Here is a 20,573-nt window from a genome sequence, read left to right on the forward strand (position 1 = left end):
ATGGTTAAATATTTGGAATCTGGGGTAAAAGAGAAAGTATGTCAACACTTTATTAGGTAATTAAAGATATGTTACCTTTTTTCTTTGATGGGGAATCAAGTTTTGCTGGTGGTTTAGTTTCTGTCGGAGAATCTATCAATGGACTGGGAAGAGTATCAGAATCTAATGCCAATGAACCTTGAAGAATGTCCAAAATTGGTTTTGTGGCTGTAGAAGCAAGTCTCTCTTTGATATCTAGCTCCTTAAGTAGATGGTGTGTTCTTGGTTCAGGCTTTACTACTGTACAAACAGAATCATTCACCAAAATTCCATCGTCAGCTGCATCACTGCTGGATATTACCCTGAAATGAGTCTTTTCTGATGGAGTGATCGTAACTGTTCTGGGGTGTTCCAATTTTTCCTTCTTGCTTATCTGAAAAGAAAAGCATCATTTTAAAACAATAGTGCATTGATCTCATTCATCATCTACATGATTCAGATCTCATTCATCATCTGCATGATTCAGTTCTAACAGCTTAAAGTGGTTCTAATTTAGCATTTCAATAGAACTTGTGTCCCACCCAGCTCCACAATTCAGAAGTATGTGTGTGTTAGATCAATAGATGTCCACCTCATCTGGAGTTTTGGCATCCTTACTGTACCTGATTTTCCAAATATAAAACAAGACTCTGCAATGTCAATGGGCAGCATAGTTGATAGACAAACGTGGAAAATGTACCAGTTGTTTGTACATTAATCCAGCCTTGCAAATCACTCCTCAAAACTTACACACTCACAAGCATTAGGGAGCCTCTTATAATGCTGTGGCCGTGTTTTTGGCATATATCTGTCTTGAGAGACCATGGAGTGAAATCCGGGGGTGAAGTCAAACTGCTGCATTAGCAGCACCAAAGTGCCCTCCTCAGGGTGCAAGCCTGGGCAATGTGTATGGAGGTCCTGGGCTGCCCAGACAACAAGATCCCTCTCTCAGCCTTGCTGATGCAGTCCAAAGGAATTGAGAGCAATATGTTTGGCACCAGCTTGGCTGTAGGAGTTTCCGGAAGGAGGTGCACAAGACACCATTCAACTGTCTTAGGGACTCCACTTTTTAGCAGGGTTTACTCCTTAGCCTTTTCTTCTCCCGAAGAAGTCACACAAGGCAGCAGAGGCTTAGGATCAGAGTTCTCCTTCTCCTAGATGGCCCAACTTCCCCTCTGCCCCTCACTTCCCTCTATAGCAGGCTTCCTCAAACTCAGCCCTTCAGATGTTTTGAGACTACAATTCCCATTATCCTTGACCACTGTCCTGCTAGCTAGGGATCATGGGAGTTGTAGGCCCAGGGCCGTCTTAAGCATATCTGGCACCGTGGTGCGAAGATCCCTCTGGCGCCCCCCTGTTTTCCGCCCCCACCCCTGTTTCCCAGCACAGCTGTCTGGCGGGCGCAGCACAGTGCCCCCTGCCGTCCCGGTGCCCTGGCGCATTGCGCCACCCAGCCTTGTCTTAGGGCCGGGCCCTGTGTAAGCCAAAAACATCTGGGGGCAGAGTTTGAGGAAGCCTGCTCTATAACATTCTGGTGAAATTCAGTTTGTCAGTAGGTAGCAGGAGGAACTATTAAGATGCCCCACCCTTGGAGACTGATGGAATCTGATGGATGCCTAAATGCTCTAGAGGTTTCTTGTCAGTTTCCAGCTGACAGGCCTGGCACTGCTGTTGAATCTAGAGTTTCACAATGGAATGGCTAATGACAGGATTGCTCCCAAGCAAATTTCAGATAGACTGACTGAACACAAGGGAGAACAAAATATTGTGCGTATTTTGTGATCGTGATGGTGGCAGTGTGCTCACTTTTGTGACACCCCTGCATCTTCTCATATAGCAAAATCAAATAGAGCTCTTCCAGGTGGTAAATACACATTAAAAAATCATTCTGCGACACATTTGCAAAGCACTTTTGAGGATAAAATCCACCCTATTCACAATGAACTAGACACTGATGCTAATACTGGTCTGTCGGAATAGGCCACTTCAGACACAGGTTTAACCTTCATTAACAATGGTACCCAAGCCACTTAGGCACAGTCAACCATAAGAACACAGCAGTGGGATCCTTTGTAAAACAAGCCAGAAGGTTTTAGTGCAAAATGGAAGCACTTTTCAGAATACCGAGAACAGGAAACACATCACATACAAAATATAAATTGATTTACATTATTCCATAATGCACATGTCAGATGCAAAATATGGCAGTGCCTCCTAACAGCACCCATCCATGAAATGAATGGTTGCTTACAGTTTCTGTATTTTAAATTTTTTTAAAATAATCTGGACTTTTAAGGTAGAATAGGAAAATCATTCATCTGGACTGCAAACTATCATCAAATGTGACACATCATCAAATGCTGCCAGTCATCCACACACCACTAAGTGTTAATGATGTAGGTGTTTTTACACTGTAACACTAACCATTAGACTTCAGATGCACAAAATTCTGCAGCAGGAGCCATGTAAGATTCCCGTGGTCAATCACAGCCTGTGCTGGAAAGTTTGCCTACTTTTAGAGAAGTACCAACAATGAACCACAAGAGGGAGCTACCTTCGTGCTATTTCTATTGGAACAGTCTCCATAATAGTGCTACTTTTTAACCTATAAAAGAAAATCTCATGGCATTATCAAAACCTTTCCTCCAAAAACTTGTATTTGCAAATAACCTTACCTTGGTAGATTCTGGGAACCCTCCCCACGTCCATTCAATGTGAGACTCTGCTCGGAGTAAGCTCTCCGCAGGCTTAACTTCAAGTTCTGAATCACTTTTAGGACAAGTTGGCTGGCTAAATGGGCTGTCAAAATAAAACAAAGATATTGTGTTTCAAGGCATGAGTTGTTCAGATCTTTTCAAGGACTGTTTTCTCCAGTTTAACAAAGCTTCACTTATACAGAAAGCCAAGTTGGGCTTTCAGACTGTGAGGCAACATGAGAGGAAAACTAAAAATCACAATAAAGTAGTTAATGTTGGCCATTCTAAACAGATTTCTTCATTAGTTTTTTTTTTAAGAATTTAACACAACTGTTCTCACAAGGTAAAATAATTACAGTCATACCTCGGGTTGCGATTGCTGCAGGTTGTGCGTTTTCGGGTCACTTTTGCATCGAACCTGGAAGTACCGGAACGGGTTACTTTCGCGTTTCGGTGCTCGCGCATGCGCAGAAGCGCAAAATTGCATCACGCGTGTGCGCAGACATAGCACTGCAGGTTGCAAACGTGCCTCCCGCACGGATCACATTCGCAACCCGAGGTTCCACTGTATAGTTGCAAGTTCTCTCTCTCAACAATATACTGTATTCCTATTCTGCAGGCTTAAAACAAAAATGACTGAGCACATTTTCAACTTAAGACAAGCATGCACTCATGTAAGCACATCCAGGACTACCAATCAGAGCATGGTGTGTGAGTGATAATTCAAGTATATTTATGGAAACTTGCAAAACCAAGTTATATTTCTTGGTCCATTTGTAGCCTACTTCTTTGTTTTCTTGAAAGGAAGCAGTTTTCAAGACATACATTCAAATCAAGGAGATAGATGGCAGGCAAAAATTCACTGACTTTTCCATTGTGATCATAGATCACCCTCATTTCTATTGCCATTCTACCCCTTCCCCGCATAATTTACTTTGTCAGTTACACAGCAAAGAAGCCCTAGTTCTTGTCAGCCAATTTTAAGAAAAGTGTCTATAGAGTTAATACCACATGGAAGTTCCAGGAGTTATTAAGGTAAGAGGTTCTGGAAAATGTCTAGTATGAGAGGTTGGGGCGAGGACAGCTTAAGTTAACTGCCAGGGTGTACTATCCATAGAAACATGGCAAGCCACAGAAGTATTGCCCATGTTTCAATAGTCCAGTGTTATGCCTAATGTAATGTTTATGCCAGAAAAGCCTCACAAGAAGTATTGATCTCTATTACAAGAGTAGGCAATCTTTTCTGAGTCAAGAGCAGGCACCCCCAAACTCGGCCCTCCAGATGTTTTGGGACTACAATTCCCATCATCCCTGACCACTGATCCTGTTAGGTAGGGATGATGGGAGTTTTAGACCCAAAACATCTGGAGGGCCGAGATTGGGGATGCCTGGTCAAGAGCAACATTCCCATGGGGAGGGAAGACATATCAGCAGTGGCTGGGGCCAAAGCTGGGGAAAACAACCCTTTTTTTGCTTTTCCCTTCTCTCTCATGCATGCTTTCTGGTGCACACATTCCCCACCACCACCAACCTTACCCCTTCTCTTTCCCCAACTGTCTTCCCCACTTTCCATCATTCAGTGTTCTCCCTGCCAGTCAACCTTCCCTTGGGATGCCTAGCCTGCCACTGCTACCAGCCTGCTCTGCTCCTGCCTCCCTCCCTCCCCAGTTGGCTCCAGATCCTCAGCCTGGAAAAAATCCACAGATGTGAGGACCCATCCCTTCTCTTTCTCCTCCTGGAGATCACAGGGAATACCCTGGAGAGTTCCCATGGGAGCCAGGGTTTGCCCAGATGTGCTGTAACACCACCATTCATTATATTAAAAAGTGACACATTAAAGTGACCTACTTCTCCAAAGGAGACCAGTCTCCATCTGATAAAGGGTAATGGTCCTTTGCGTGGTAAATCAATGATTCCTTATACTCTTCATCCTTTGGTGGAGAATCTGATGGGGTCCTGTGGAGATGAGAGTATATTTAAAAGGGGGCTCACAGAAACAAACCTGGTGACGTATTTTAACTGAAGAGTTCCAAGCAACTTGAGGAGAAAACAATAGATCCCGTAAGCAACTTTTCAACATGGTCCATGTTCTGATTTGAGCAAGTCAGCAATATCAAAGGCAACATGATGACCATAAACAATATACAATGTGAAAATCTTTATGGAATTACTTCAAAACATAAAAAGTAATAAACTGAAATCTTCGAAAGTCACTGAAAGTCTTTAAATAAAGTGCAATGCCAGTCTTGGTCTGGCTCATTATCCGGAATCACTGTCCAGTGTTGATCATTATATTTGCTGATTACACAAAGCTTCACAGCTTGTTTTCCACCGGACGAAGACAAGACTGGCATCACACTTCATTTAAAGACTTTCAGAGACTTTTAAAGTTTTCAGTTTATTACTTTTTATGTTTTGAAGTAATTCCATAAAGATTTTCACATTGTATATTGTTTATGGTAACAATATACCAGTATACCTGAAGGAGCGTCTCCTCCCCCATCGTTCTGCCCGGACACTGAGATCCAGCGCCGAGGGCCTTCTGGCGGTTCCCTCGCTATGAGAAGCCAAGTTACAGGGAACCAGGCAGAGGGCCTTCTCAGTAGTGGCGCCCACCCTGTGGAATGCCCTCCCACCAGAGGTCAAAGAGAATAACAATTACCAGACCTTTAGAAGGCATCTTAAGGCAGCCCTGTTTAGGGAAGCTTTTAATGTTTGATGGATTTTTGTATTTTTATATTTTGTTGGAAGCCGACCAGAGTGGCTGGGGGAACCCGGCCAGATGGGCGGGGTATAAATAATAAATTAATTATTTATTATTATTATTATTATTATTATTATTATTAAAGAAAGTGGCTGAAGTATGTAATAGTGTGTGTAGGGGTTATGATGGAGGCTGGATAGAACACCTTGAGAACTAGATCACATTCACTCTGGTGTCGACTTCCCTATCTATAGGACAGACAGTGTTTTCTTTGTGGGTCACACCCTTCATGATCATCTAGCTTGTTGCGTGTGTACACTTGTACACCATAACCAAGACTTGCTCAGGAAAAGAAATTACAAACATATTTAATGACTTACAAATTAGAAAGTCTCCAGCAACTACAATACAGGAAACATTTTCCGATTGAGAAATGGAGTTTAAGTGTTCTCAAAAGTAACACTTTACAAATAAAAAACTTATGTAATGCAATTTAGATACAGGTTAAAATTATATATTTATTGCAAGTGTTTGCTTTTCTTATTTAACATTAGAAATACAACACGAATGGGTAATTATCAGTGCCTGACTGTGTGACTAGAACATTCAGTTGCCATATCAGCATAAAGGTAAAGGGACCCCTGACCATTAGGTCCAGTCGCAGATGACTCTGGGGTTACGGCGCCCATCTCACTTTATTGGCTGAGGGAGCCGGCGTACAGCATATTTCTTACTAAAGACCACCCCCTAGTTTATTATCTGCTTTTCTGATTTATAGGTAGATATAAGTTATTACAAACTCCAAATCTGAATTTCCAAATATTAAGTAGTTGAACATTTAAACAGCTGGGGGACTTTTTTCTGGTAGGATTTCACACTGTTGCCAAATATAAAACTAATATAATTACTGAGCTTTTTATATTGCAACAGGTTAGCCAAATAAGAAGGTACTTTTAAAAAGTTTACCTCAGAGGCAGAATACTTCTCTCATCATCGGAGCTCATTTCCATTTCAAAGCCTTCTTCAGTTCCAGGAGCAGAGATCTGATCTTCTTTCTTGGCATCTTGTTTACATTTTCTTTTCCTTCGCTTTTTCTTCTTCACTGACCCAGAGGGGAAAAAAGGCTCTGCTTCCACAATCTGTAGTATTTCTGAGCTTAGACACATCCGTTCATTGTCACCCAATTTCAGCAAGTGATCATCAGTTTCTTTGAAGAACTGGTCTTCCGTAGGTATTGGGGATGTTGCAAGATGTGCAGGAACTCTTTCCTAAAAAAATTATTTGGCCAAGAAAAACAGTTACATACATTATGTATGCACTACTAAACTACTACAATATTTACTATATTGGAATTTAGTATATAGTATATTGAAATCACAGTGAATGTATAAATCCCCATGTAAATGCAGGTAATTCCAGATCCATTTTGTGATGTTCAGAAACTCAACAGACATACCTAAGACTTTTCATTGTGACTTAAATATGAATGTCAGTATTCACTCATGTACGTCCAAAATGTGAGGAAAAGAAACACCTGGCTCCTAAACTCAAAATGCTTAATTATATGAAATCCTTATTTCCCAATACACAATTTCCTCCCTACTACATAAAATATGTGCAGCAGAATGTCAGAATAGGCATGGATGTTAAATTATGCTACTTACAAATTTTTCTTCTGTTTCTTGCACAAAGAAAGCTTCTCCATTATCACCCAGTTTCATATGAAGATCAACCGCTTCTCCGTTAATTTCAATATCAATCTGTAGAGCACACAATACCCTTTCAGCATTTGAAAATAAAAATACACGCAAAAAATAATATATTATTTTGCCTCTTTACATTATCCATCCCTGCCCCTCTAATCTTTGAGACAAATGGGTGAAGACTGAATGATCAACATACTCTCTAGTACTTCTCTACCCACTTTGATCAGAGCATACATTACCTGTGACAAGCTGACCGGTATATCTAAACTTTGTGAAGTGGAAGAAGGTAACAACGCCACTAGCATAGAGCAACACATGTTACAGAGACTGAGAAAGGCAGGAGAGAGCAACTGCAGCCACTCCCTTCATCAAGTTGAGAGAAAGGTGAGAAAGAAGCAGGTTGCAATCATGCCTCATATGAACCAGTGAGATTGGCCAAGAAAGAATGAGGTTAAGAAGAGTTCTGCTGGGTAAGGTCAAGCCCCATCTAGCCCAGCTTGCTCTTCTCACAGTGGCCAGCCAGATGCCTATGGTAAGTCGATAAGTAGGACGTGAGAGCAAAAGCACTCTCCCTACTTGTGCCATATGCAGAGGCATGCAGTCTTGGATGCTGGAGTTAGTACACAGCAATCATGTCTAATAGCCACTGGAAGCCTTATCCTCCATGAATTTTGAATCCATGACTTTTAAAGTAATCCAGGTTTGTGACCATTACTGTGTCATGTATCAGCAGCTGTTTGGCCCAGCTGCAACCTAGCTGCCCAAAGCCAAATGTGATCTGCAGGGACAGAGTCACCTAATGCTGAATCAATGACAAATCCATGACAAAGCATGCATTCCTTGTCACCTTCCCAAGTAGACTCATTGTTCATTTCTCTAGAGTTCCTAAACATGACTAAGGAGATCCATTCATTTTACACCAGAACCAAGAAAACCAGGGAATATTATGGATAACTCAATGAAAACATCTACTCATGTCTGCTGAGTGAGAAGTTTCTATACCCCCCCCATAAAACCCACCAAAGCTAGACTTTATTTAAAAAAAGAGAGGCTGAAAATCAAACTGCCTGCATCATAATGCATTTGTATAAATAGATGGTGTGGCCATGCACAGTTGTGGTTTTCTCATCTGAAGGAGGATTTTGTACAGCTGGACAAGATGAAGAAAGGAGCAACTAACATTATCAGGGGCCTAGAGCATCTGATGTATGAGGAAAGTTGACTATTTGAAGCTTTTTATTTTAGAAAAATGGCAAAGGAGAAGCATGGGAGAGAGGCTTATAAAACTATGCATAGTGTAGAGAAAGCGGACAGAAAGGTTTACCTCCCTCTCTACTAGAACTCACATTACTATGGAGGCACTGGTTTCCCAGTGAAATCGAGTAACACTAGATTCAGACAGACAAAATTCAAATGAATGTATGGCATTCACTGTCAACGGCCCCTATATTTTCAGACCTTCTACTTGCATTTTTACATGCTTTCGAACTGCTCCTGCCAACCTAGCAGTTCGAAAGCATGTAAAAATGCAAGTAGATAAATAGGAACCGCTACAGCGGGAAGGTAAACGGCGTTTCCATGTGCTGCTCTGGTTTGCCAGAAGCGGCTTTGTCATGCTGGCCACATGACCAGGAAGCTATACGCCGGCTCCCTCGGCCAATAATGCGAGATGAGCGCGCAACCCCAGAGTCGGTCACGACTGGACCTAATGGTCAGGGGTCCCTTTACCTTTTAACTTCACAAACACTCATGGCTGCTAGTCATGAGATCAGCCCTGCAATAGTTTAAAGACATCACCCTCCTCTGTAGGTTAAAGAAAAGAAAAGAAATGCATCCAAAATATATAGCATGCAACAAAGAGATGCAAGTCTTTGTTGTACTAATGAAACAACAAGGTTAGCAATACTCTATTTAGTCATAAATTAGAGTGGCTTAGATTTCAGATCTGCACCATTTTTTGAGAAATGCAGTATCAGTAGGAAATTTGATTTAAATCAAGTCATCCTGTATCAAATCTCAAATGCATCCATTCCACTTTAAAGCAGGGTGAATAAAAATCAATGATTTTTTTTAAAAAATAAAAAAAATCAGATTTTTAAAATTTAAATCGGATTTTTTTAAAATAAAATGCTTTTCGAGGAAAATATATTACCATCCAAAGGTTATTCCATCATGAAATAAAGATTAGATTTTTAATTATGTAGAATAAGGTTGTATATGTTTAATTTTTTTGGTAAATAAATTCAATTAATCCATTCACAATGCCATGTTCTTCCAGAGGTTTTTGTAAGATTATTGGGCAGTTTCTCTGCCTGCAAGATATTATCACAGATGCTTGGTGTACTTTTGCAGTTCTCAAAACTGAATTTGACTCAACAGAGTTCACATGCCTCTTCTTCACAGCAAAAATGTTATAACATGAACAGAGTTGAGAAAAAGACCTTAATCCTATTGTTCTACAAACCTATGAATACAGAATCAACCCCTTCAGTGCTAAGTTTCAAGAAGTTCAGTGACTAGAATAGAAACAATATTTTTCTGATTGTTTGGAGTGGACAGTATTTAAGTTTTTCATGTGTAGGCTGGTCTAACAGTCTAAGTTTCTTAAAATATATATATTTTGTTTTTGTTCAGCCAAATTACTTAACAAACATGAATGTTTGTTTAAGCAAATAACATATGCTGTAATGTTATTGTTTCAGTTGAATAAATCTATTTAAATTGTTATTATTAAGGTAATGATTATTTTTCTCCTTCCTAAGTACAACGGAAAAGTTGTCCAAATACAGTATGAATGATTAACGTATTAAACTGGGGATAAAAAAAACTAATATGAAAAGTTGTTATTCTAAAAATCTTTATCTACCAGCATATTAAAGTTATACCAGCAAGAATTAGTCTTTATGTAGAAAACTATGATTTAAATCAAGCCTTACTGACTAGTGATTTAAATCGTGATTTAAATCAGTTTGATTTAAATCAAATCCACCCTGCTTTAAAGCTTTTTTCCCCTTTCAAAAACAGATTTATATAAACGAAACGGCAGAATAGTTTTCATTACAAGGTCCCCATCATTCATGATACTCACAACTTTCTCCTTCGAACGCAAGACACCAAGCTTTCCAAATCGGACATGGAATGGGGAGCAAAGATATGTACCATCTTGTTGCCGAACTACAATTACATCAATGCATCCTGAGAGTGTCGCCTGATTGATTCCTTTGTACAGTTCCTTAACAGTAACCAGAACTTGGCCTGCAAGTTGTCCCACGTAATTCATACTTTAAGGCTGCAAAGAAGAAATTGATTGAAACTATTAATCAAAATTTAGACAAAAAGTAAAAGGTAGCCATGGTTGCACATAAGGGAAATTCCAAAGTTCTCCAAGTCACTAGCATAAAAGTGTAAGAAGCTTTTCTAGACCATGACCCCTACATACAGCTTATCTTCATATGCCATATTCAGTATATCAGTTTCCAGCTTCTACAGTTCTAGGAACTGATAAACGTCACTTATAAATCTCTATAGCTCAAACGTTCAGTTGCCTATCAGCAAGTGTTTACTTATGAAGTGTACCTGTAGTTGAATCCAGAAAACTACATACATGTGTGAACTACTCCTAAGTTTAGGAGCGTCTAATGGTGAAACTAGGAAGGAGGGCAGGAGAAATGGGTAGAAGATGGGAGGATGGTATAGTCCTGTAGCCCAGTCCTTAAAATTCTGGTTCCAGTTATATGAACTAGATATTTATTACTGTTCTAGTTTTGTTCTTTTATTTCACAGTATTTCAGTTAGTCAGTTTCTAAAATGATCTAATAACCAGCTTGGATTATTGTACACAACTGGTCACTTTGCAAGTGAGTGCTACATAAAATCAACAAAAATCCATTTTCAGGTGATTAAAATGGCATGCCATATTAAGGGCTATTATGAAACTTCAAGAAATGAAAAGCTAGGGTGAAGTAATAGTTAAAATATGCAGCAGGTAGCAGAGCAAGCATATGTAAAATGCTAACCAATAAAGCAAATATATATAAAAATATATTTGCAGTTGATATTGTTGTACAATGGCAGAATTTACGACACTCTGATGAAGCCATTGGATAGTGGAATAACAAGAGTTACAGACTGACTCTGCCACAATAATAATTTTTTTCTTTTAAGTAAACCTGTGTGTGTGTGTGTGTGTGTGTGTGTGTGTGTGTGTGTGTGAAAAACCTAAATGCTTATTCAATGTTAAAGCACCACTTAACATAAGAACAGACTGCTCCTAGTATTCCTTTCTACAATAAAAAGCTTTGAAAATGCTTCCTCAGCTTTCTTGCAGAATACTGGTGCAGTTTAAAAACAGCTAATCTCAAGAAAGCGGGTGTGTGGTATCTTTACTACATGGGCTTTCCCAGCTGTCCTTCACTGCTAGAGATAACCAGGCATGCTTCAGCCTCTGTTTACAGTGATAGGCAATGATGTTGCATTCCGAGTCACATGATATTAGTTTCATTCTCTTTACCATGTGATTTCTCCTATCTGACTTAATCCCAGGCCTGCTTAGCACATGCCTTTTTCTGAATTTACACACTGCATTCCGTCAGGGAGCAGGTGAAAGGAGGAGATGCATGCTCGCTCATTTCAGGACATAACACAGGCCAACAGGAGGAAAGGGGCTTTCTTTCTGTGCGCCCGCAGCTTTCTCTGGCTTCCTCCAGACATTATTCTACCTGTTAGCTTTTGTTTTTCATATCTGGCCCATAGTCCAAATGCGAGAGCAGGGTGCATGGCCATGGGCGTGCCCACATTGTAAAGGATAGGTCAGCCCTTGCCTGTCAGCTGCTAGCTATGCACAGTGCAGCTGGAATAAGAGCAAGAGTGGAGCACTGGGATGAATCACAGATCAATCAATCACAAAATGCAAGGTATGAGCTCAGATACCTAACTGAAGGGGGCTGGGATGAAGGTGAAGGAAAGCAGCAGACAAAATGACAGGCAGGCAACGGAGTCTAGAAGAGAAGCTGGCTTGCATGGATCACTCTTGTCTTTGACCTGGTTGCTGTAGAGCAAATGGATTATATGTAGGTGAGTGGCCTGCGGGCTGCCAGAAGAGAGACAACACTCTGCTCCTCCTCTGGCAGTGCCTTGTGTTTCTGCACCAGGTGTGAGGAGTGCCCTTTGCTTCCTCTGCACCCAGCCCAGAAATGAAGCGAGCTGCCCATGGCGGCTTCCTTGTTGCCTACTGTGACTAGGCAAGTGGTTAAATACCAGACTGGTATAAACAATTTCATTTTTGTATTCTCATAATGCAAAGCCCTTGTCAGTAATAGGAAAACTCTCACACACCCCAGGTGTTCAGGTGTCCAAAAAGTTGCTTCAGACTAAAACTTAGAAAGTTTGTATATTTCATAATCCTTGTTTAAAAAACACAAGTCTTTCTTTTCTCTCTAGCTTTCTTCTTGTATATGCTGCTGGCGGTAGTGTTATAGAACATTGCAGATACATGTAGATTCACTTGCATGAAATTTGAATACTTTAAGCTATTTCTTTGTTACCATCTTACAAGCAGCAGTCCAAAAGAAATTTCTTCTTTTCCTTTTTTTTTTTTGGCAATGTTGTTGCATTTCTTGAAAACACTGAAAATTTCCTGTCATTGTCCACCTATTTCAACTAGTTCCTCTGTTTATAATAAACCCTAGTCCAGGCATAGGCAACAGTGGCTCTCCAGATGTTTTGGAACTACAACTCCCATGATCCCTAGGTAACAGGGCCAGTGGTCATGGATCATGGGAGTTGTAGTTCCAAGACATCTGGAGAGCCAAGGTTGCCTATGCCTGCCCTGGTCAATGTATTTACTCCTTTATTTAATACTATTTCTTTCCCTCCCTTAATCACCAGATGTTTCAAGGGTATGTTACATAGAAAAAGCAGGTGCACACAATAAAACCAAGCAACAGAACACTAAACAGCACAAAACACTGAAGTGTTTTAAATAAATCACTATGATAATTTCACCATAATTTGCAGTCGGGGGAAGGATTTAGTGCTATTTACCACTGCAAAAACATTTTGAACATTATTACTGCTTTGCTGTACCAGAAAGCCAAAATGAAAGAACCTCAAGGTATTGCCAGGTTATCTCAGAAGGATGCTGAGTGTGCCAGTGGATTGCTGTTATCACTGTATGCAGCATGTAAACAAAAACAACAAACCAACCCTTCTGTGGTCTAATTAGGTGGTTCAAGTAATGCAGGCATCCCCAAACTTCGGCCCTCCAGATGTTTAGGACTACAATTCCCATCATCCCTCACTACTGGTCCTCTTAGCTAGGGATCGTGGGAGTTGTAGGCCAAAACATCTGGAGGGCCACAGTTTGGGGATGCCTGAAGTAATGCATGGGAAAAGAGTCAATAACATGTGTATACCCCAACACATTGTTAAGGACATTTTTTTTCAGGGACAGTAGAGAGAAGGTGCACTTCCTGATACATATGTCAACCAACCCACAAGCCCATATATCTGGCATTTGGTGGACAGCAGTACTATGTTGCGAGCTGCCTCTCCACAGCCTTGATTGGCTGGGCACCATTTTTTAAAATTCAAAAATCTCCTTTTTCTCCTTCCTTGTAACACCACACAGTCAGTCAGATTTGGCAACTGTGACATCACCAAAGGCAAACTAAACAATGCCCACATTCTAAACTAGCTTCATTTGCCACCCACAACATCATAATCACACAGCCAAATCTGATTAGCTGTTATTAGGATAGAGGGGCTCATTTCTCAAACAAAATATGGCACCAAAGTGGCAACTAATGGGGCTGTGGAGCACAACCATAGTAAGCGTTTTTCCAGTAAAGACTGAAGGGCCCCCAAAAGGTCCCTTTCATGCCAAAGTTTTTATTAGAAGGTATTTGGCTCAGCCCATGTTTTGAGCACATTTCATTGCTGCACTTCTAGGTAGCTTGAGAAGGGCTTTCAATAACGAAACATGTTAATTTTTAACACTTGTAATCCCATCTCATTGTGCCATAAACACCAAAGAACTAATCTCCACTATCTATCTGTCAGCTGTACTTTCTTGACAAATGCTGTGGGTGAAGTAAATGTCCCCAGAAGGCAAGGTGAATGAGTGGAAAGAGAGGGAGGGAGGGAGATGGGGAGAGCACAGCCAGAAGTCAGCAGGATTCCTCTTCCCCTAGCATATCATTCCCATCCAGACTCACCTGACTTACTCACAGTGTAGCAAACTGTTTAATTCTCATCCTTCTGGCATAACTATGCCAGCATCTCCACAGGTGCTTATACCTTTGCATGACAACAGTCAATTGACAACATCTGAGCTCATCAGGGGTGCTGACCTCCCAACACATGGTAGCCTCAGGTATTTTCTTGGTATATGTTTTCTACCGGTAGTTGTTTCCACTAACCCTTCTCTTTTTCTGTCATGAAGCTCGGGAAGCCAATGTTCGTATGGATATGGCAGCCATCCCAGAGTCCACTGCTTCTTAAGCCATGTTAATGTCCAGAGAAAGGATCTTGGCTAAACATATTTTAGGAGGTCTGTGTGAGTGATGTTCCATCTCTTACCCTGGATAAACTGTTTGTACTTGTGGGAAGCATCTCATCAAATCACCGTTTCAACCAGTTTTCTAGCAAGGTAATTGGTGGGTTATCCAGGATCAGATACCAGAGGAAAGAGTATTCTACAACTGCACCAAAGCACATATATTGTGATATACCTATGCCATACTATGGTGGCCACCCCACTTCGTCCTATAAGGTCATGACATCCAAGGCCTCCATAGGTTCAGATTCAGGAGGCAAGAATCATGGCAGCTTTTATAAGGGAGGCTTCCAAAATGTGGAATTTCTTAAGTTAGTAAGAGGAGAGATTTGGGAGAGCTATTTTCCAGGAGCTTGGGGGGGGGGGTCGCAGACTAATATGTGATCCTATGCATCTTTACTCAGAATTCTAATGTGGTCAATAATGCTTACCCCATGTGAAGGGTTCACAGGATTGCAGTCTCTGTGTGCCTGTTGGAGAAGTAGGACAACCAGATTGTCTGAAGTCAGCAATCAAGCCATATACTAGAAACATGAGCTTGCATTTGAGTATTGTAATAGAACTAATCAAGCACAATTATTGCCTGTTTTCATTTAAGATTACAGGACAACTAAAATAGATGCATATGCGTTTTGAAATTTCTTTTGCCTTACTGACTAAATCCTTGTGTGTTTTGTCCTACTATTATTCCATCTAGAAAGAGCTAACCAATGTGCATCCTTTTACTGTGTAGCCTTAAATGGTTTCTCTCCTCTTTAGGACTCAAGAAATAAACAAGGTTTTATATGTCTGATCAGCAAAAGCACTGAAGTAAATGTGATTTTACTTATATATTTAGCAACTATGTGGTTTTTTGTATTTTTTAATGCAAGTCATGAGGTGGGAATTACTAATTGTGTGAATAACATATCTGTTTCAGCCCTTCATAATGAAGAACTGATCAACAGGCAGCCTTACATCAGCAGTAATGAGTGCTTAAGATTTCTGAAACTCCAGCTTGTATATTGGGACTTCCAACCCGTGTCCATATCCTAGAGATAACAGAGAGAACTCTACTAATCAGCATCATTTCTCACAGAAGTTCACTAACAATAACCAAGAATGAAAATTTATTATCCAGGGGCAATGTACATTCGATTACCAAACTTAGGGGGAGGGAAGGACAATAGGGTACGTGTATTTCATTCAGCATCACTGCAATGCTAAAGACAGAGTGCAAGACAAGATGGAAATTTAATCTGATTCAAGAAGACAAGTCTTATATTCTTAACAAGCAACAGACAATGTTGTGCTATTGTAAGTCACTTTGAGACTACTTTATGGCAACAGGCATGATGGAAATATTACAAACCAGTAAGTCCATTATCCTACACACACTCTCACTTGACAGTAAGTCTCACTGAATTCAACAGGATTAACTTCTGCATAAGATAGCACAGAAAAATTCACTGAACCACCTTTTATTACAATCAGAAACTCAAATCTTACAACATGAACTTGTGAGACTCCCAAGGGGTGATGTAAAAAAGTGCTGCAGAAAGGCCAGGTTGTTGGCAACATGGTGGCACAAAGAACCAACTAATGGACTTTAAAGTACTCACAAATTAAGTTTTGACTGTGCAAGTACAGATGTTTTTTGCTGAACTTTCCCAAATCGAACCTGAAGCAGCAATGGAAGTTCCACAGCTCCAATGTGCATATGCAGACTGAATTTGTTAAAATGTTGGTCCCTATTAGAAGGCAAACGTTATATCCCATTTTGAATAGTAAGTGTATGTTTTCATTTTCAGGTTTTTGTATTCATGATGTGTTCCGAGCATTATATACCTTTTAAAAAAAAGGCCCCCCCCCACGCTGTTAATGCTTTAACCATCTGGTGACACACTCACTGTCTCTCTTTTTAGGAAGAGTTGTGCAAATATCTTCTTATTAGACATTCCAAGTTATTCAAATACCTCAGGAATTTGTGCCAAATTCTACCTTTTCAGTTTGTCTGGAAATACATTAACAATCTGGGGTGCATTTTTAGCCTCTAGTTTTCAGAGAGAAAAGGTGTACAAGAGGTGTACAAGTGTTCCCTTTTCAGAAATTTTTAGTAATCAGGATGTCTTATTCTACATATATATCAAATTCGGGAGCTTTAGCTCATTAGAAAGGATCCTAAATGCCAAATCCCCTCCCCCCCACGAGTAAGTAACGCACTAACCCAAATCTGCAATCCACTACATGGGGGTGAAAGCCCAGACTAGACCAGTTCCATCATTCAAGTGTCAATAAGTGACACTGGCTTTACTCTGCTGGCAGAGATATTCCTGTTCCACCTGTTGGAAAGCTTTCTACCAATGGTAGTCTGAAGAATGTTCCAAAACAGAGTGCCCCAGAGAAAGGGCTCAGCTAGCCTGGGAACCACTGAATCCCAAGCCAGCTCCAATGCTATCACTTGATGGTACCAGGTCCAATTCAGGCTTGATTGCTACATCAAGTCCAGGTTGGCATAGCCTGGAACAGTTTGTTACTCCCCCTCCACATTCTACCTAGGCCAACTTGAATGATGGGGCTCTGGATGCGGCAGCAGCTACACTGCTCCATTGCTACCCGTCATGTGTTTGGATTGCTCTGGCAATCAGGCAAAGAACCCAGAGTGCCTTCATATAGATATGTGGCTGTACCTCCTGTTAGAAGTAAAAGTAAAAGTGAAACATGACCGAAAACTGTGTGCAAACATATCAGACAGTTGTCTATTAACATAACGCCATTGCAAAAGAAAGACATAAAATATGTCAATATTTATGACATCTCAGACTAAAACACATGGCTCTACTTTTTTAATTTTAAAAATGCAGCATAAGATTTTAGAAGATTTGCTAGGAATTTGGTATAGTACTATTAAGTCTTAGCACATGATAGTGGTTGCAAATTCACAATGTGCCAAGCTTTCAAGGTAATCTCAACCAAGACTTGAGCATGATTTCAACATTATGTATTCATTCAGTCATTCAAGTAAGTAGCAGTTCAACAAGAGTCCCAGCTCACAACATACATTAATGGTCACAGAAGCATTAACAACCCACTGAGCTACATGCATCACAGGCACTACAACCATAGGTTTGAATCAGAGAGCAGACAGCTACATCCAGAACCCAGGCAAGCAAAGCACATGAATTCAAGAAAACCAACAGCCAGACACTCAGTTTTACTTTACATCCCATTGAAGTCAATGAGCTGCATTGTGTAAATGATTGCAATCAGGGGCCGCTAAAAACCTGCATGCTTGCTTTCAATGGCTGCTCTTGAGTAAACACTGCCCTGATGACAATAAAGAAGAAGAAAAACCCGCACAATGCATGAAGTTATGCTACAAACAGTGGAAGATTACACCCCCACCCCTCCCTCTCTGCTGGAAGGCCCCACAGCCGGCATTGATCGTGGGTCACCTCCTACCACCAGCTTCCTTTCCCCCGATACACTGGCAAGCAAACCAACAGGGCTCGCGAGGACCAAGGACTCTAGTCCAGGGTAAACGGGCTTCTCCCTCACCATCTATCTGGAAGCTGGGGGAGGGGGGTGGGGACCAGAAAGAGAGGAGAGGCGCGCGGCTGCGCCCTGTGACCTCGGCGGGACTCCCTCCTCCTCCGTGCGCAGCTGTGGAGGCAGCCGCGAGTCCCGAGCTCCTCCGGCGTCTGTTTGGGGTGACGGACCCAGGCGCGAAGGCGACGGTGGGAAGGGGCGCGTGGTGCGCGCGGGCGAAGGAGGGAAGGAAGGAAGGATGCAGCTGCAGCAGCAGAGCCTCCTTAGGACCAGACGCAGAGCTGGAGAGGAAGTGGGGGGACGGGACGGGACGTGGTGGTCCCTCGAAGCCTCCCGGTTCCCCTAGACTGCCTTGGCGAGGTCAGGGGCTCCCCCTCCTTGCCTACCTTGACTGTCCGCCCTCAGTGGGATGGAGGCAGGCGAGAGAGAGAGGCTTGGCGAGGGCGAGGACCAGCCACCGGTCGCTCGAGGCGGCGGTTGAATGAACTGAATGGGCTGGAAACGCAGCCAGCGCGCGGCGCCGGAGGAGGAGGCGGGGGGGGGGGTGACGCACGCGAGCGCGCGCGCCCGACGGAAATTCCCGCTCTCGCGCCCCCTCGCTCTCTTGCGCGACGAAGCCACCAACTAGCGGGGGAGGGGGGGGGGAGAGGTGAGGCGCACGTGACGTGGAGTGGGGGTGGGGGTGGCAGGCCACGGTATTCTCTCGAGCGCGCGCCCAACATTCCACCCCGCTGCGATGTAAAACGACCCGGGCTAATTAGTGGCAGTAGCAGCGTCGGCAGGAACAGGGAGGAGCGAGCTGCTTCTTTTCCTCCTGAAGTGGATCGTGATCTGTTGCTTGCAGGCTCTTGCAAGCGCAGCGGGTGCGTCTCCCTGGCAGAGTGTATATGGCCAGCGCCAGCGTGTGCATTGTGCTTCGGGCGTGCTGAAGTCCTATATACAGTTGCATATTATAACATGTAACAGGAATGTTAATGTGTAGCTTATGCTTCGAGCCTGGAAGGATAAACACCCACCGTCCTCCACGCAGTGAAGACTTCACAAAAAAAGCCAATCTAGCATGGATCTGAACATCTGGAGGGCTCCTATCGACTCAGGTGTTTGATTTCAGATGAAAGTACTGATAGGTATTGTATTCTCAATGTGAGCTGCCAGTGCAGGTCCCCCTCTTCTTGGTTTTGTTTTTCTTTGTCAACTTAGACACTTAAAAAATTACAAAGCATTCTTGTTAGATGAGAACATGCCTGTGAGTACTACTTCAAATGCATCTCTGTTGCACATGTGTATGTTCCTCCAGGGTATTCCTTTTGCATCACCTGCTCCTGCTATCATGCATTCTGTGTATATTTTCTACATTTGGGATACAAACACAACAATATGCTCCATTTTATTAATGTTGCATGACTGGCCCACCTGTGAGGCAAGGTGAGGCAACTGCCTCAGGCAACAAGAACCACAGGGGCAGCAGATCCCAATGTAGATCTTTCTTCCTCACCTTGTTGCTCAAGCAGATCTTCATTCACCCCTTCTTCCCTGGCAGGGAGGGAAGCAGACTATAACAAAGCAATATAAGTGATTCATTTCAGTTAAAAACTATTCGTAATTGACAGGGTAATTTATACACGTGTTGCTATGCATACAGTATATAGCAGGTACTGATTAGGAGCAAGTAGAAACATATTTAGGATTATCTGGCCTTTCCCCTTCCTTTTTTTTTTTTTGCTGTCAGGATACACCTTTTCTGTGGTGGGTTCATCTGAGATCCCTAGAAGTTATTTGATGAAAATAATGCTACACAATAAGTGCAGGTAGATGTTGTAGAACTCCTTCCCCAAATGGCAGAGGCAAAATGTTTAAAAAACTTTGCAAAGAGGTCTTGACATATTTCCTGTTGTGCAGGAGACACTCATAAGAATCCACTGTATAGTTTACTTACAGTACTGTGGTATACATCTCTACTGTATTTGCTTACTGGCAAATGAGTGGGTTCAGGATGGCAGGCCAGACTTTGATTTGGGGTTGACACTGGAGAAAACAGGGTTCTTATGCCATTGATAGTTGTAACTATCTCCACAATCAAAACCAAGTTTTGTAAGGTGTGTGCATGGGAGTAGCAATGACAATACTCTCTCTAATTTTGTGTTACATAATGCCCTCGTAGCAGCCATTTTGTAATGAACCCATATCACTTTCTCAAAATTTGAAATGTACCCACTGGTCCAGAAAGGTTGTTGACCCCTGTACTACAGCATCACTTGTGGTGATCCATTGCAGTGAGGTTCTCATCACAAGCCACTTACTTGGTAAGGCTGCTTCCAAATTTAATAGTGCCTCCATCTCCTACACAGCCATATATGTGTCAAAAA

General features: G+C 41.9%; 1 protein-coding gene across 2 annotated transcripts in view; it reads right to left on the minus strand.

The window, feature by feature from the left end:
• The window catches only part of LPIN2 (lipin 2), a 34,975-nt gene extending 16,258 nt beyond the window's left edge, over window positions 1–18,717 (minus strand). Inside the window, exons 1-7 of one of the 2 annotated variants that reach the window (XM_035125932.2) lie at window positions 18,594–18,717; window positions 10,213–10,413; window positions 7,083–7,178; window positions 6,385–6,686; window positions 4,563–4,670; window positions 2,694–2,817; window positions 76–412 (exon numbers count right to left, since the gene is read on the minus strand). In XM_035125932.2, the coding sequence (XP_034981823.2) occupies window positions 76–412; window positions 2,694–2,817; window positions 4,563–4,670; window positions 6,385–6,686; window positions 7,083–7,178; window positions 10,213–10,404 (1,159 nt within the window). In that variant the 5' untranslated portion in view covers window positions 10,405–10,413; window positions 18,594–18,717. Of the gene's footprint in view, window positions 1–75; window positions 413–2,693; window positions 2,818–4,562; window positions 4,671–6,384; window positions 6,687–7,082; window positions 7,179–10,212; window positions 10,414–15,110; window positions 16,496–18,593 lie in introns of those variants that run through there. The other variant, XM_060277895.1, reaches the window with a different exon arrangement.
• Between the last annotated feature and the right edge of the window lie 1,856 nt (window positions 18,718–20,573).

This window comes from Zootoca vivipara, chromosome 8 (assembly GCF_963506605.1).
Source record: "Zootoca vivipara chromosome 8, rZooViv1.1, whole genome shotgun sequence".
In the NCBI taxonomy this organism is placed as follows: Eukaryota; Metazoa; Chordata; class Lepidosauria; order Squamata; family Lacertidae; genus Zootoca; species Zootoca vivipara.